At 31.5% G+C, this 18830-nt stretch overlaps 1 protein-coding gene across 1 annotated transcript in view; it reads right to left on the bottom strand.

Annotated features, from left to right (window-relative positions):
- Window positions 1–18830, bottom strand: part of PHF14 (PHD finger protein 14) — a gene marked incomplete at both ends in the record, with an annotated part of 210215 nt that overhangs the window by 89929 nt on the left and 101456 nt on the right. Inside the window, 2 exons of the mRNA XM_080701123.1 lie at window positions 16528–16649; window positions 16764–16814. Coding sequence (XP_080557249.1) covers window positions 16528–16649; window positions 16764–16814 — 173 coding nt within the window. The remainder of the gene's footprint in view (window positions 1–16527; window positions 16650–16763; window positions 16815–18830) is intronic.

The raw sequence follows: 18830 nt of genomic DNA, 5'->3' as shown, positions 1-18830 counted from the left end.
ACCAAGTGCAATACACATGTATGTCACTGTAACTGAATTATATGACACTACACTGCACCAATTAAAGTATATTTTACAAAAGAAACGAGAAAAGAACAAACAAGAAAAAACAAGTACTAGATCTAGAGAGACAATTCCCACATAAAAAAATTTCAAGTGGCAAATCAATATATAAATATATAAGTAAATATTTCTAACCATAAGATTGATAAAAATCTTTGCTATGACCTCATTACACATTCATGCCCAGTGGGAAATTAAATGATATTACCTATTAAATGCAAAAAACAAAATGCAAACTTTGGCCCAGCATACTCACTTTGAGGTAGAAGCTAAACAGGAAAAAATTAAATTAATTGTCACTAATAGGGAATTATCATAGTAAGTAATGGTACATCTACATTATGATATAATTTATAGCTGGTTTTTTTTTTTTTTTTTTTTTTGGTGGTACTGGGTTCCTGGAAACCCTTCTACCTCTGGGACACACTCCCAGACACATTTATATATTTTTTTTATTTGGAAACAGGGTCTCTTAAGCAAGCGAGGCTGGATTAGAACTTGCGTGATCCTCCTGTCTCCGCCTCCCAAGCATGGGGATTACAAGTGTGCACCACCACGCCCAGCCAATTTATAGCTTTTAAAACTGGTTTAGTTCTATATTTACCATTAAAAAGTCCATATGTATTAGAAAGTTTATAAAACTACATAAATTTCAGAATAAAGCCAGTAAGAGTTATAGTAAGAAAAGAAAGACCTCAGCCAATGCATCTTGAATTTTTTTTTTAATTGAAGGAAAGAAGTTTGAATAATTATAGTCTCCCTTATATTCACAGAGAATATAGTCTATCCTTAGTGGATGACTGAAACTGTAGACCATATTAAACATTATATATACTATTTTCTTGAGAATGATTATGCCTCTTTACTTTTCTTCTACTACGTGGAGTTTGAGGGTATTAGCTTTCCATGTGCTTGTCTCACTTTACAAACTAGAGTGATAAATTTCTTGAGAGTACTTCTATATTTCTACTATCCCTTTGGCCAAATCACCAGCAACTCTCTGGGAATGACAATTCTTTAAGAAATTATCTTCATCAACATTGTAGCATGATTAGCATACAGAATGGGTAACAATAACTAGTTATTTAATGAGATAAATGAGTAAAAATATATTGCCCAATTCTTTAGAAATTTTTTCTGTACTCAAAATTCAAGACTTTTTATTTGGTAGCTTTCTAATGTTCTTGCTGAGTAGGACACACTTTAATCATGTCACTTAAAAAAGCCCTGATCTCATTTATAATTCAAAGAATAAGAATATATATCCACACTGCATATTGTCTTAATTAGTTCTATTAATCAAGAGAACAGTTGTTTGCAATGAATTAAACAAGATAAAAGGGAAATGAAGGATTTCTAAACAAAACATAAACCTTATATTGTGAGGCATTTGGGGGAAAAAGCAGTAGAAACATTTTTTTTTTCTGTCAGAAAGCTGAATCTAAATTACCAGTGTACAGTTTATAAAGAATAATAAAGTCTCCTACTAAAAAAGATACTCAGTAGGGTGAAGAGGAAAACTGATGGCATACTGAGAAATTCCAATTCCTTTCATTGAAACTGCAACTATGAGGAATATTCATATAATTCTGAGGGGGGGGAAATTAAAATAATATTTAGCCAATTTATCTGATACCATTTTTAAAAGTGAGATACTAACAAATATTCATGTATAAAATTCATTCTCAAGATTTTGTTTGCTTTTTAAATAACTGTGACATAGGCCACACTCAAATATTCCACAACAACAAAACTGAAAATCTAATGCTACAAAAGCTTTAGAAAATGTGTTTTGGTAAGTTGCCCTCTCTATCCAACTACACTTGGTATGTTTTTATAGTGCAAGTAACCTCTGTACTAGTTTATGTAGAGCAAGTTTATGACATTTATTTCTGATAGAAAGGTATCAAGTCAAAGTTAACATTCATCTTTTAAACTTAGTCTATTCATACTTTGTTTCTTTGTATAATCAGCTCTAGCAATACATACCCAAAGTGAAAATCAACACTTTTTGTATTACAAGTAGTAGATAATAAGTAATATTCAGCATTACATGTATTCTATGTTATAACAAAAAAAAAGCTTTCCTGATTTACTGACATTCGGTTTATGATCACAGAAAGACAATGGAGAAATAAATTAACACTAAAGAAAAACCATCATTTTTACAATATAAAAGAACTAATGATTTTGCATATTATAGTTAAAACATATAGAGGAAAAGCCATGTTTCTAAAATATTTATTAATTTATTTTGAAAATAGATTGTTGTTATAGAATTCAGTGCTTGGTCACTCTTCCCCTACATTCCTATCCTAAGTTTGGTTTCTTTTTTAATGAAAAAAGGGGAAAGTCAGCAAAACAAAATGCCACCATTAAATCATTTTGCAACATTTTGTGTCAAAAATGTAATGGGAAATGCACACATCAAGGGAAAGGTTACTGCTCTTCCAGAACATCTTTTCCCTTGGTTCATGGCTCATCCTTCTACATAAATGTGCAGGCACTACTGATGGTTTTCTCTCTCAGTTTAATGTGGCATTTGAAGGATTATGGCATTTTCAGGAAACCACAGTGCAGTGATTTTAGTGGTTATCTGGCTGAAAGTGATACTGTGATTTAGAATAACTGCTCTGTTTATGTGCAATGGTAAAAGCCAGCCACTGAGCCATCTCACAGTGTCAACCTAATTCCTGATTATGTATTTTCTTAATAAAACACGCATTCTAGAAAGAACAGAATTAGAGGAAAATCCTTTTGAAAGAGAGCTCACTGTATATATAAGTATGCCACTTTTAGCTTTAAATCCTGCTAATTTCATTTTTATATGAAAAGCTAATTCAGAAATTGATAATCTGAATACAGTTTAGGTTAGGATAAGTGCAATTCCTGCTTGAAACTGTTTTATGTAAGAACTGAAATGAAAACTTTGTATCATATACACAAAGAAGTAGTTATATGAGCAAATATGTATAATGCTGTTAATATTACCTAAGCCGGGAAGTGGTGGCACACGCTTGTAATCCCTGCCCTTGGGAGGTGGAGACAGGAGGATCACGCTGGTTCGAAGCCAGCCCTGCTGGCTTAAGAGACCCTGTTTCCAAAAATACAAAAGTATAAAATAGGTCTGGGAGTGTAGCCCAGAAGGGCTTCCAGGAACCCCAGTATCACAAAATATATATATGTATATATCATGTTAATTTACAAACTTATATTCAAATAGATTGAAAGCTCAAAGTATTTTATTTTATAGAAAGAAAGATATTTCAGATTAAAATGATTTCTACTATAAATCATTTCTCAGAAATGTAAGATTAGTAATAAATGATAAGTGAGTCTTATAATTAATTGACATATTTTAACAGGTTATGGTCTATAAAATATATAACTCAAATCAAAATTCGAAAAAATAAGTTGATAATATTATTTAAAATATCACTATCTGTAATAGGTCTATTTTATAAATTACTCAGCATTCCTTATATTTGGATAATATTCTATATTTCCAAACTTCTTTCTCTTTCTCATCTTCATATTATTACAAAATTAGAAATGTAATAATTAAAGGAAAATTTTCAAATTTATTCATTGCTCCTTTGACAAATGAGATAACTGGCTCTCAAAGGGCTTATTTGCATTCTTCATAGTTACAGACTTGCTGCAGAGCTTTAATAACAATGTTAACCTCAAATTTATTTACTGACAATCCATTGCATTGCTGGGGATCAATGCCAGGGCTTGTGAAAGGCAAGCACTACCACTGAGCAATATTTCCATCCCCTAAATTTTCAATTTGAACACTATGCCTCTCCCCATATTTTATCCTAGTTGGTTATTATGTTTTCAAGTGAGGGTCATTTTTGTTCTTTGCTATTGCGATAAATAGTAAATACACCATTGGCCTAAAATCAAAGGGTAGAGGGAGAGTGTCCCTTAATAGTCAAGAAAATAAATGATCAGCCTAGTGTTACTCGTTAACAACATCTATCTTCATCAATAGTATTAAGTAGAAAATCAGGGTTGTGCTAATGATATATACCACATCTAAAGAATATGTGAATAAAATGAAATGTGGGAAAAATTAGATTTCACAACTTCTCTTTTCTATCCTCAATGAATAAACAGAAATGTGAGAGCATTTCTGCTCCAATATCAGTGTTAAGTTAAATACACTGCATGCATGTGTGCACACACACAGGGAGCCACTATAATACCTGAACAAGATCACCCTAAGGTTATATGATACTGAGGTTATGTTTTCCTTAGATTTAAGGCTTTAGTTTCATGAATGCTGAAGAGAGAATCAACTTAATGGTGCAAAACTTCTGAACTGAGGAAGAAACTGACATTTTATGAAGATTCTGAAATAGACAATATTCTAACCTGCTAAGCTTACTAAATTTCAGAGTATTGCAATTCCTAGTGGACTGTCTTAAATTTTTCCACTCATTTAAATGATCCATCCTCTCCAAAAATATTATTAACAACAGAAATCCCACAGGTAATCAAGTGGGTGAGTATACATGAGGTAAGTGTGTTCTACAAATTTCATTCACAAAACGGAAGTACAGTAGGCTTGTTATCTAGCCTTTTTTTTCCCTTGGTATTAATAGTTAATTCACATACCTCTAAAATTTTTAACATCATTATGCCTATGTGTTAAGAGGTTTCTGCACACTGCAATTAGAGCTACAATATGTTGCTCTTCTGGACAAGATAAAAAGACTACAAGAGTATTTAGTAAATAGATGGCCACAACTAAAGTCACAAATATCCAAAAAAGTAAGTGTTCTTTTCCCAAATAGCATCTTTAATAAATATACCTGTCAGTAAATACATATACTATATGTGTAAATTAAATATAAACATATCTCGTTTTAAAATGTTGATATTCATATAAAGTAAAATATTAACATCTTAAAATCATCTGAAAACGGTATAGTATTTCCAAAAAACAATCCAGAGATAAGCATATACAAGGAAGGTTCAATTCCATTACTAGTACTGACTCTTACTCAATATAAAATATAAATAATAATTTGATGATATCAAAAGTTAAAAGAATAAGTAGTTAGAATATTTTAATCATCTTTCTAGTATCAAAAAAACCAAATGGCATGAATAAAACAATAAAGATGACAGCATTGATGACTCAAAGAACATCACTTATAATATAGAAACCCACTAAATCAAGAAAATAATATCAGATATGATCATGAAAAGGATGCTATCACTTTGCCTATAACAGACACATTTATAAAAACAAGTCCTACCCAACTACAGAACTGAAATGTCAGGTATGCTAATTCTACAGTGTGGAGCCAGATGCCCAAGTCTAAATCCCAGTTTCACCACTTTCTAGTTCTGCAACCTGTGGGAAGTTATTTAAGCTTCAGCTTCCTCACCAATTCAATGGTGATCAGTAATATTGCCAACTCACTGGATGCCTAAATGTTTGTATTTGTGTATGTAAGAGGGCTGATACATCCTAAGAATGATTTGATTTACATAGAATTACTACATGGAGTTTACTAGTTATTGTAATCTTTGCACAAGGAGAATATTCATCATTTCCTAAACATGATGATAAGCATTTCACTTGTATCATCTCATTTAATTCTCCAGACAACTCATGCAGTAGCTATTATTTTTTATTGCTATTTTAAAGGTAAGAAAATTAAACCACATGGAAGATAAAGGCAGAGTAGACAAGTTAAAAAAAAACAGAGGTTTCAAACCCAGCAGAGTGGTTATAAATCCTCATATTTAACGATGCATTATTTAATGTTGAACTTCATTTAGGTATTACAGTATTTATTTAATGTTTATTTAATATTTATTTAATGTTGCCCCCAAATACAGAAAGATACTTTAAAATTTAATAAAATCTAGGCTTTTCATAAAAATTTAGCAAGCTACCTTTTTAATATCTTTATGATCTTTTCAAAAATATCTCAATTTTTCTGTATATGGTTAACCAGTTTTGCCAACACCATTTATTGAAGAGAGTATCTTTTTTCCAGTGTATGATTTGGCCCCTTTGTCAAAAACAATTGGCTCTGTGTGGACTTGTTACTGAGTATTCTTTTCTGCTCCATTGGTCTATATGTCGTTTATTTTGTGCTAATACCATGCTGGTTTTATTATTATGGCTTTGTATTATAGATTGAAGTCAGGCATTGTGATGCATCCTAAATAATTCTTGTTGCTGAGAACTAACTTTGACTATTCTGGGCTTTTCTGTGAAAGGACTGATTTTTCAATGTCTGTGAGGAATGACCTTGGTAATTTAATGGGTATTGCACTGAATCTGTTGATCACTTTTGGAAGAATGGCCATTTTGATATTTATTCTGCCTATCCATGAACATGGAAGATCTTTCCATCTCCTAAGGTCTTCTTCATTTTCTTTTTTCAATGTTTTATAATTTTCTTTGTAGAGGTCTTTTACCTCTTTGATTAGGTTTATTTCTGAGTATTTTATTTTTGTGGGATATTGTGAATTAAAGTGTTCTCTGGATTTCTTTTTCAGTGGATTTGTGGTTGGCATACAGAAAAGCTTCTAATTTTTTAAGATTGATTTTGTATCCAGACACTTTGCTGAATTTGTTGATAAGTTCTATAAATCTTTTGGTTGAGTTTGCTGGGTCACCTAAGTAGAGTATCATGTCATCTTCAATTAGGCATAGTTTTAGTTCTTCTTTTCCTATTTGTACTCTGCTTTCTCACCCTGCTCAAAGGTCAATTCAAGATATATCAAAGACTTGGAAATTACACCAGAGACCCTTAAGCTCCTTGAAAAGAGCATAGGTCCAACACTTCAACACAGAGGCACAAGTAAAAACTTTCTCAAAGGCACAAGAAATTAAAAGGAGGATTAATATCTGGAATTGCATGAAACTGAAGAGCTTCTGTGCAGCAAAGAAACTCAACAGAGAGCCGATAGAAGGGGAGAAAATTTTTGCCAATCATTCTTCTGATAGAGGACTAATATCTAGACCATACAGAGAACTTAAGAAACTCACCACTAAGTAACCCAATCAAAAAATGGACAAGTGAATTAAATAAATACTTCACAAAAGAAAAAATACAAATGGCCAATAAATGTATGAAAAAAATGTTCAACATTACTCGCAATCAGAGAGATGCAAATGAGAACTATCCTGAGATTTCACCTAACTCTAATTAGAATGGCAATCATTAAAAACACAAACAAAAAATGTGTCAAGACATGACTCAGGTCTTGACTAAGAAATGATAATGATAGCTATTACATTAAAAACAAATTGAGAAAGGGGAACAATCCCCAACACCTCTTAGAAAGCCAATTATACCTGATAAACAAGCCCTGGAAAAACTTCACAAGTAAATAAATGAATGGAACAATATATGCATGAAGAGAAATAAAAACCCTTATCAAAATACTACCAAGGAAAATCTAAAAATATATAAACAAAGCAGCACATCATAACCAGGAGAAATTTATCCCAGGGTGGCAAAGCTGATTCAACTTTTGAAGCCTTCCTGGAAGGGGTGCACAAGAGGGGAAGGGAACCTCAGCTGTCAAACTATTCTTGCCCCAGTGTCAAATACTCCTCATTGAGGAGACCTGAGACACTTTTTTCATCTCCGGCTTAGTAGTTTTTCATTTCCTAGCCCTCACCTTACCCTCCATTTAGCCTAGAGTCCAGAAAATAGCAGGAGAGTTTTGTTTCTTCCTCTGAGTAGGTAAGTCTGTGAAGATTGATCAGACTCTTACACCAAATGCTACTGGGCTGAGAGAAGGGAGGCAGGAGAGTAAATTCAGGAGCTAGCCAACCTTCTAACATAAACAGAAAATATTTAAAATATCCTCTATGATAAACTAAAACAAATTAAATACTTAGATATACATGTAATAAAAGGAACAAAAGATTGGTAAGATTTCTACACTAGAAATTATAAAAACCATTAGTGAGAAAATAACTTAATAAATGGAAAGACCACATATTACGATTTTCTTTCTTTCCTTCTTTCTTTCTTTCTTTTCTTTTTTTTTTTTTTTTTTTTGCTTTTTGTTTTTTGTTTTTTGTTTTTTGGTGGTACTGGGGTTCCTGGAAACCCTTCTACCTCCGGGCTACACACCCAGACCTATTTTTTTTTTATATTCTTTTATTTGGAAACAGGGTCTCTTAAGCCAGCAAGGCTGGCTTCAAACTTGGGCCATCCTCCTATCTTCCACCACACCCAGCCATTATTGCGGGTTTAATGCTCCCAAAATTCATATAGGTATTCAACACAAACCTTACCATAATCCTATTATTCAAATACTCATTTTTATCTTTAAAAAAAAAACTGTGGTAATATACCATTCTAAACATTTCAAACTGTAAAACTGTAGAATTAAGCACAAAATAACAATGTTGTACAACCATCATCCATCTCTAGAACTTTTTCATTTTCCACAAGCAAAATCTATACCCACTAAATACTAGCTCCTCATTCCTCCCCAGTCCTGGCAATCATCACTTTACTTTCTGTGAATATGAATCTAACTGCTCTAGTTGCTTCATATAAATAGAAAAGAGCAATACTCATCCTTCTGTAACTGGCTTATATCAGTTTGCATAATGTCCTCAAGGTTCATTTATGTTGGAATATGTCAGAATTTCATTCCATTTAAGACTGAATAATATTCCATTGTATATGTATACATTTTTTTAAAATTTATTCATCCAGCAGGACAATGGGGTTGCTTCCACCTCTTGACTATTTTGAGTAATGCTGCTGAGAACACAGGTGTACAAATACCTGTTTGATTCTCAGCTTTCCATTTTTTGTGGTGTACACTCAGGAGTGGTATTAGTGGGTCAAATGGTGATTTCATGTTTAAATTTTTGGAGAAATTATAATATTATTTCCCACAAAAACTGTGCAGTTTTACATATATGACTAGCAAATGCTTTCTACCATTCTTTGGGTTGCCATGCCATTCTATAGTGTCTTTAATACAGAAAATGTTCTTAAATTTGAATGTCATCCATTCAACCTATACAATTTATAGTGTTGTTCTTGCCTATACTTGTATCAAATTCAGGCTTTCTTTTCTTTCTCTTTCTTCCTCTACTTTTTCTTAATGAAAATAGACAAGCTATTTCATATATTTATATAAAAATGCATAATATTTGGAAAGTCAAAACAACTTACTTTAGTAGGCCTCAGTAATCAAGACAGTTAAAAGCAGCACAGGAAGAAATACATAGCTCAGGAGAATAGGACAGAAATAGACCCACATTGAAAAAGTCAAATGATATTTAACAGAGGCCCCGAGCCATTTAATGTAGAAAAGCAGGTATTTTTAATAAATGGCATTTGGAAACTGGAAATCTACATTGAATCTACATTTGAAAACAGCAAACTACAATGTAGAAAATATACCCTTAACTCTACCTAGGATCATATATAAAAATTAATTTTAGACAGTTCACATATCTCAAAAGTTAAAACTACACATCTCTTCAATAACTATAAAAGTTTCTATAAAGGTTTAGCCATGTTATTTTCACCCAATTTAATTTGTATAGTCTATATTGAAATTAGTAAGATGGTAACTGATTAAAATAAGTTCTTTAAAAAGTATACCAGTAAAGATGATATAATTCTAAGTACCTATAACATTTGTTTGTTTTTTCTACGCATCTTTGAAAAAAAGGAAGGGAAAGTTTTTGCTCATTGATATTCAGGTTATATTACAGCACAAGTAACATTAAAGATTAGGTGTGTGTGTGTGTGTGTGTGTGTGTGTGTGTGAATGGGGATTGAACCCAAGGGTACTCTACCTCTAAGCTATATCCTCCAGTCTTATTTTATTGTTTATTTTGAAATAGGGCCTCACTAAGTTTTGGAGATCCTGGCTAGGCTGCTGATGCTTGCTGTGAACATGTGGTCCTCTGCTCTCAACCTGTAGGATTACTGAGGATCCTCATGTACTGGGATTATCACCATGCTCGACAATATAAGGATTCTTATAGTTTTATTTTTTATATTAATCTGATTCAATTAAAATATATAATTTCTTAAAAGTTAATACAATTAATCAGGCAGATTTTCAATAGCAATAATAAAATAAGCTTTCCAAACTAAAAATTCCCAGTAAGGTCATTTCTACTTTTAAGGATATCAAAAGGCTTTACTGACCATACTTTCAAGATAAACCTCGGAAAAGAGGTATATCACATAGACAGTAAGGCTACTGTAATGGAATACACGTACTTTTACTACATTGGAAATTCAAGCTTTTGAAATTACCCTTTAGAAAAAATGTACAATAATTATCAATGACTTAGCAATACAAGACAAAACAAAACAAAAGAAAAAAAACTATCCTTCAAATTCTTGGTAGAGATAAAGATCAGAAGTAGAAGTTTATTCAAAACTGTTCTTGTGCAACAAATTTTTAGTACATATAAAATTTACTAAAACAAAAATTATCTTAAGACCTAGATTTGCTTATTAGTTTTAATCTGTAGTATACAGAAAATATGAATTTGCATCATTACTTTATAATCCCATGATATTCCCATATAAATGTTATTTTATCACCATTAAGTAATTACTATATGAAAAACTTCACAAGAAATAGTAATCTAGCAATTCTATTGTCAAAATAAAATGGCTAACTTTGTTTTAAGAATTCTATCAGAACAATCCTGTTCTTAAAGTAAATTAAATAATCTATTTTTAGTGGTTTGTAGTTCTATAAAAATAGTAACTGAATTAGAGCCAACTTTAGCCTTAATTTAATCAAGTCTCAGGGAGATATCCCCTTTATAGCTATAATCCAAGTCATTTACAAGCCTTCATAATAATTAAAATAAAAAGTTAATTAATAATGAAATACTAGAATAATTAGAAACTAATATTTGAAATAAAAACCAAATGCACATGAATTCATGCTGGTTTTTCCAAATTTAATTTGGAAAAAGCTTTCATAAGTCAGATGTTTAAAATGTGAAAAAAAAGAAAAGTACCAACCACACTGCTTAGATACCAATTTAGGTTACACCCTAACCTTATAACCATAATGGTTCATTACCTATATAACATGACATATACTCAAATTATTAGGTAGTTAGCCATATATGTGCAAGAGAATATGGCTCAAGGGAATATGGCTCACTCCACTGATAGTGACAAAAAAATAATCACTCCACCTTGGATGATAGAGTACTCCACCCATAAACTACCCCTTCATAGTCAGATATTAATTTCTTAAATCTAAAAGCTTAGCTGGGCGTGGTGATAGAGGTCTGTAATCCCAGTACTTGGGAGGATGAGACAGAGGGATCACAGGTTTGGGGCCAGCCTTAGCAACTTAGCCAGGCCCTCCAAAAGTTAGTGAAACCCTGTTTCAAAATAAAAAAATAAAAATAATAAAATAGAGCTGAGGATAGCTCCCCAGATAGAACTGGGTTCAATCCCCAGTACCACAATACATACATACATACATACATACATACATACATACATACATATAAATAAAATGGAACAGGTTTAACCAGCCTAAGGCGCTAAGTATTAATTCCATTATTTTTTTTTTTTTTGGTGCACTGTAGTCATACATCTTAATAGGGTACAAGATGGTAAAGGCATATATGCACACATTTGGCCCATTAATTTTACTTAGGAATCAATGAGGAATTTCCCATCACCGCATAAATAGTGAGACATGTTAAGCTGTGGTGTGAAATAGCAGTAGCTACCACCAAGTACATAATACATGAGGGGTAAACTCTTCAGAGAAGATAGGAAGAGTTACAACATGAAAAACTCTGAGCCAGCTCCATTCTTGGACTGGAGCATTCCATCATTCTCTATATAGAGAGAGCTTGTCCCCACCCTTTAAACATAGCCTACTCCCTTAAAATTGACCATTCATTTTCCTAAATTAATCTTTTATGCATATTCTGAACCAAAGAAATTGCCGCCCGATAAAATGAGAAGAATCCAGCAAGCATTTAATAGTGTGGAATTAGATGTAAAAGTGAAATAGCTTCACAGATCATTTCCTATCCTCAATGCTTCTAAATAATGACTACAATTAATAAAATTTAATAATATCAAAGATACTATTTAAGAAGACTCATGGACTCTAGAGATCTTAGTTTTAGGAAACCTTTATCCTCTCTCTCCCATCTCTCATTAAGTAATTAAATGTACCACATTGAGTTTATATAGTTAAGAAACAATTTGATATTTTAATGTTTAGTTTCACTACTAAATTGATGGCTTAATAAAAATTTGATCAGAGCAAGCTCTATCTTTTGAAAATCAACTATGTTGAAAGAGAAGAAATCACTTCATTTTCTTATTTGGGTAAATGCATCCTCTAATCTCCAATTTCATTCCTATAGCCTCATCTAACACACCAGAGGGAAATCCACTATACTTTAGTGACATAAAATAATCCTCCATTATTAGGCCTTTAAACTTCATCAAATAATACTTTTATACTTAATGACTCAATTTGTTCTAGGATTAAATTATAACAATAATTTTTATTAATCTAGCAAAGAATAAGCAGTCATTTGCTTATGTGGAGTTTAGTAAGCATTTATTCATTTATTAAACATTTAATGAGCATTGAAAGTGGAAACAAAAAAGGTATCATTAACTGAACCCATAACTACTTCCAACAAAGAAAAACTTCTCTGTCAAAACATATAAACCTCTAAAAAAGATCTCATAATTCCCAAACAGAATTTCAATTTGGTCGTTAGCACTTAAATTGTACATTTAATAGGAATCCTCTCATAAAGAAAGTACATGGAAAAGAAAGACTACTTCTTCAAAATTCCAAAAGATACTATAAACCGTCTCTCTTGTTATGACCTTGATCATTCAGATTTCCTACATTTGGTGGAAGAAGCTTGGTCTAATCATTTTAGAGGACAAATAATGACATCCAAACATTTTATTCCTATATTCTAAAATAATTAAATACAAAAGGCAGATATATAAATATTCTGTGAGGTTAAAAATCAATATTTATTATTAATGAAGACATATTTACCAATTATGACTTGTTATGACCCTCATATTAATATACACATACAAGTACCTTTGTGTTACTATATAACACTATTGCTGGTCTAATAATTTATATAAAAAGAATAAATCACTTGACAATTATTCATAAGATACCAACTGGAGCACTGTATGATTTTCTGATCATGTATAACCAAGAAAAAACTGAGGCCAATGAAAAAAAAGCTACATTACTTGCCTAAGATCTGCAAAAAACTGATAGACAAAGCAAAAATAACATTTGGAACCTAATAATTATAAATTATTGATAAACTATAATTTTCCAATAATATAAAAAATTATACATGTAAATTCACATTTAAGAATGTACAAATAACACAAAATAAAAGAAAAATAATTATTAAAGAACTTTCTATACAGCCTGAATTACATAGAGAAGTGTGGTTTCAGAGTCAAAGATGCTAAGAACCAGGATACCGAGTTATGGACATTAGATTAAAAAAACTTGAGAAAGTAAGCACAATATATCAATAAGATTATTAATTGTGACCTGAAAAAATGTAATTTCATATAATTGAATAGACTTAAAACAATGAGTATAATGTATCTCTGACTAAGCACTGAAATATATCTTTATAGAAATAAAACCTTACTTAAAATATCTTAAAATTAAAGTTAAAAATAGTGTATATATATATATATATACATATATATATATATTTAAGACAATATAATCATAAAAATGTGAATTTTATGAGGAGGATTCTCAAACAAAAGTACCAATTTGAAAATAAATGAGATGTTAGGAAAAAATGGCAGATATTAGCTATAAGATTGTTATTAAATACATGAAATTAAACAATGTTCTTCTTTAACCCAAGAGCATCAATGCTTAAATTAAGTGTGTATGTATGTGTGTGTATGTGTCTGTGTGTGTGTGTGTGTATGGATAGATAGATAGATATTTGAAGAAAAATCACATTTTAATCATAAAATTTTTAGGCATTGTCTTACACCCAATTTATCTTGTCCCATAAAATCATTTAATTCCCTCCTAATTATCTCTTCAAAAATCTTTGTAAAAAATTCTTAATGAGAAAAAACAAATAAGAGAGTTTTATATATTCATTATTTCTAGAGTAATAAAATTATCTTTACCTTTTAAAGACTTTCATAAAATTCCAGGCATTGGCATATTATAATGCAATGAGCTATTATCATTTTATAACAGAAATTATTAAAATAAATAGGAAAGTCTAATACTATTCAAAAACTATCAAGACTAGAAGAGAGATGCTACCTATTTTTTTCAAGATGGCTAAAATATAATGGATTAGAAATACCCTACTGTAGTCATTTTTGAAATACAAATTATATTCATTTCCTAGATTATGTTAAATGTATGTAAAAAAATGAAGTAAAACCTAATATAAATGCTTAGATCAATAGCATAAGAACCTGAATCAGTCTAGTATCTTTAAAAGTTAATAAGAGGGCAATTATTCACATAAGTTCAAATAATTTAAAAGATAACCAAGGCTGTGTGTGTGTGTGTGTGTGTGTGTGTGTGTGTGTGTGTGTGTATACTGAACCCAGGGGACATTCTACCCCTGAGCCATTCCACCAGCCCTATTTTATTTTTATTTGGAAAACAAAGTTTCACTAGGTTGATGAGAGCCTCATTACTTGCTGAGACTGTCCTTGAACCTGTGATCCTCCTGTCTCAGCCTCCTAAGTATTAGGATTATAAGCATCCCCCATGACGCCCAGTTTTGTTCTAAGTTTTTCATTACTGTTTTAAATTAATCATGTCCCTCAATTCCATCTGTCCAATGCATTTTTTTTTTTACTGAATTATTTTGTGTGTGTGTGATATGGGGGTTGAATCCAGGGGCTTTTCTTCCTCCAAGCTATACTCCCAGACCTATTTTATATTTTATTTGGAAACAGGGTCTCACTAAGTTGCTGAGAGCCTCACTAAGTAGCTGAGACTGGCTTCGAACCTATGGGATCATCCTGTCTCAGCCTCCCAAGCTCTGGGATTACAAGCATGCACCACCACACTCAGCTTGATTGAATTTTTATTATATAAAATTGCTATTTTTAAATTTTGTTTATTTTTGTAATTTTACATATTTCATTATATCATGTGTTTGGGATTTATTATTTACAAACTTCAAAAATTATATTGTAATCAGAATTATTTACATATGTCTTCTAAACTTGGAATTTGGAACTACTTTATCCTAAATTTAATTAACTAGATCCTTAAGGATAGCTCCCACACGATTCTACATAAACTACCTGTCAAAAACATTAATCAAATATTACAGACTTTTCAACTTTATTGAGGCACTTTATTTCTTCATTAGAAGCACTTGATTTCTTAACTAAAACTTTTACTTTCTTCTTATCTTCCTTAATAATAGTATTATAAAAACTAATAAATTTAAAACTGCCTTTATTCAGTGAAAAAATAGAAATTAGTCTTAATGACTGAAATATATGACATCATTTTAGATGTGAATATTTAAAATCATAATATTAATATATTTTTTCATCTGCATAAGTTTATTTAGTTAAAAATGTTTAATTTTGTGTCCTCAATTAATTTAATAGGACTTTGGCAAAAGACAAATTTTAAAAGAAATCACAAAGAGTTCCCATACCATATTGTAAAAACCTCTGTACCACTATCCTTTGATACACTGATATTTCTTTTAAATTTTTTTTTGTAAATCTCTCACTCCCCCATCTCAACCAGCAGACCTTGAGTAATTTCTTCATTTCAGGGAAATAGGTAAATGACTAAAATTAGAAGACAGTGGTCCCTCAGGAATAGCCATTGTGCTATTGTGGGATTCCCAATTATAATTATGTTCAATTTTTAAAAAGAAGGGGGAAAAAGCAAGAAAAAAATAAACAAAGAAGAAAACAAAACAAAACAAAAATCTATCTAGGCCATCTTTTCACCTTTCTTTATTTCATAAGAGAGAAGCATTTAACACATTCATTTTGGTGGTCAATAAAGAAGTGCTAATGAGCTCTTGCCAATAAAGTCTGTATTGTCCTCATTGCTGATAAACTATAACTGGTATACTATGCTAAGAAAGACTGATAACTTTATGGTTTTATGAGATAAAACAATCATCTTAGCACAAAGTGCTTAGATTAAATTATTTTCATAGCCTCTATATACAAAGAATTGTCAACTTCTCTTATCAAGAGAAAATTTTCTTGTACTAAAAATCCAAATTATCACTCTTATTTACATCTAAATCTATATTATAACCAGGTGTGGCCGGTTAATAAGTGGATAAAATCTATTTCTAAAGCACTGTTCCCACTAAATAAGATTTTATAAAAGTCCTATCCTAACAAGAAAATGATAAACATGGGACTTTAATCCCCTAAAGACAAGTCTCAGCATCCAATTTACCTGACAAGATTTTCATTGTCTCCAGTTCCTTTGCAAGTTGCACATTCAGTTCTTAAATCTTCAGCCTTAGGCTTCTTCTGTAAGACTGACTGTCTTTGTCTTCTTTCTCTAGGAACTCTTTCCTACCATACAAGAAAGAACAAATTAAAACAAATTCAGAATATGAGAGAAACAGTGGTAATTTTCAGAAAGTTTTTCAAAGTGTTTACTGTAAAAAGTGCTTAACTTATTCCAACCTCATGTTTTTCTTCCTCAGGAACGAAGCTTCGTTTCCGTCCTCTGGTTCTCTAAAAGAAAATCCAAAAACGTAACTAATGTTTAAATAATGACAAAAATAAATTTTCTGTTACATATTACTGAGTAAGTTCCACTTGGAAGATTAGTATTTCTAATTTATGTTTTGATGCTCCATTGCATTTTGTTATAATTTGTTATACAAAAGGAAAAGATAAGAAATTAAATATACATCACAAGGCTTTACTTTTCAATAAATGAGTATCTCATAGGAAAAATAAGTTTTCCATAGCTATGTTAAAGGTTTTTCCAACACTTTGTAATAATTATATAATTAAGATTTTTTTAAGTACATTTAATTTTTTTTTTTTTTTTTTTTTTTTTTTTTGGTGGTACTGGGGATGGAACCCTTCTACCTCTGGGCTACACTCCCAGGCCTAGTTTATATTTTTTTATTTGGAAACAGGGTCTCTTAAGCCAGCGAGGCTGGCTTCGAACCTGTGCGATTCTCCTGTCTCTGCCTCCCAAGCACAGGAATTACAAGTGTGCACCACCATGCCCAGCTCCATTTAAATTTTTATGACATTACATCTGACTTCTCTGGCTAAATAATAAACATGGAATCATATCACATCCTTTGCCAACATATGTACATGTGCATACATGTTTTTGTGACATAATGTTCCCAAATTCTAGTCAACATAAAACTAATTAAATGACTTTATAGTTAAAATTTATATCCTATGCTATAGTGGTACACACACACATCCATGTTTATAGCAGCATAATAGAAAAATTATACAACCTAGATGTGCAGCAATTGATGAATGAATAAACAATATGGTATATATGCACATAAAATAATTTTTACTCAGCCAAGAAAAACAAGATTCTGTCATTTGCAGGAAAATAAACAAAAATAGAAAATAATAGGCTAAATGAAATCTGCCAATCTCATAAAGTTAAAGGTCATATATGTTCTCTCATATATGGAAGCTAGAACAAAAATAAGAAACAAAAGGGCCTCAAGTTGAATGAGAGAAGCTATTAGAATAGTGGAAGAGGATTAGCGGAAGGAACTAGGAAAGGAAAAAGCTTGAGGAAGGGAACAGTTCAAATAATGTTATGTTCATATATGAAGATATAAACAATATCATTAACATGTATGGGGAGGAAAGGAGGAGGAGAGCAGGGGATATGGGACAAAATATACCAAGTGTTGTTTCCATGTATTAATATATCACTTTGGCCTTTATTTTAGTAAAACATTTTATTTAATTTAAAATTTTTTCTTTTATTCTTGTTTATTGTTTTGTTTTGTTTTTGCGGTACTGGGGATGAAACCCAGAGGCATTCTATCTCCAAGCTATACCCCCAGCCCTATTTTTTATTCTTTATTTAGAAACAGGGTCTCATTGAATTGCAAAGGGCCTCAATAAGTAGAAGCTGAGGCTGCCCATGAACCGTGATCCTCCTGTCTCAGTCTCCCAAATGCTAGGATTACAAGCTTCTGCTACCATGCCTGGCTTTTTAAATTTTTCATTGGTACACTATAGTCATACATCTTAATGGAGTACAGAATCGTAGAGGCACACATGCACACATCACTCATTTAGCCCTTCTCAATTCCCACCTCATTCCCTCCCTCTCCCTCCTCACTTTTGGCTTAGTGATTGACTATCATATGTTTGTGAATGCACACCATGTTCATTAGAGAATGTCCCTCTTCGCCCCACAGCCCCTTCAGGTAGGTGCCTTATTTGCCATCTATGGATTCTCCTTCCTTATCTAAAGTTCCTCATATGACCCTTTTTCTCCTTAGCTTCTGCATATTAGGGAAAACATCCAATTTCTTACTTTTTCTAACTAATCTCACTTAGCATAATGTTCTCCAGTTCCAACCATTTCCCAGCAGATAAGTAGATTACAAAACTATGGGATATGTACCCAATGAAATTTTACTCAGCCATAAAGAAGAACAAAATATAGTGCTTTGAATCCCACTAAGATGTACAACTACAATATACCAATAAATGTATAAAAATATTTCTTACTAGTTCTATGAGCTT

The sequence above is a fragment of the Muscardinus avellanarius genome (genome assembly GCF_963383645.1).
Source record: "Muscardinus avellanarius genome assembly, chromosome: 9".
In the NCBI taxonomy this organism is placed as follows: domain Eukaryota; kingdom Metazoa; phylum Chordata; class Mammalia; order Rodentia; family Gliridae; genus Muscardinus; species Muscardinus avellanarius.
Note: the sequence above shows the minus strand (reverse complement) of the source record. Positions and strands in the feature narration are given on the sequence as shown.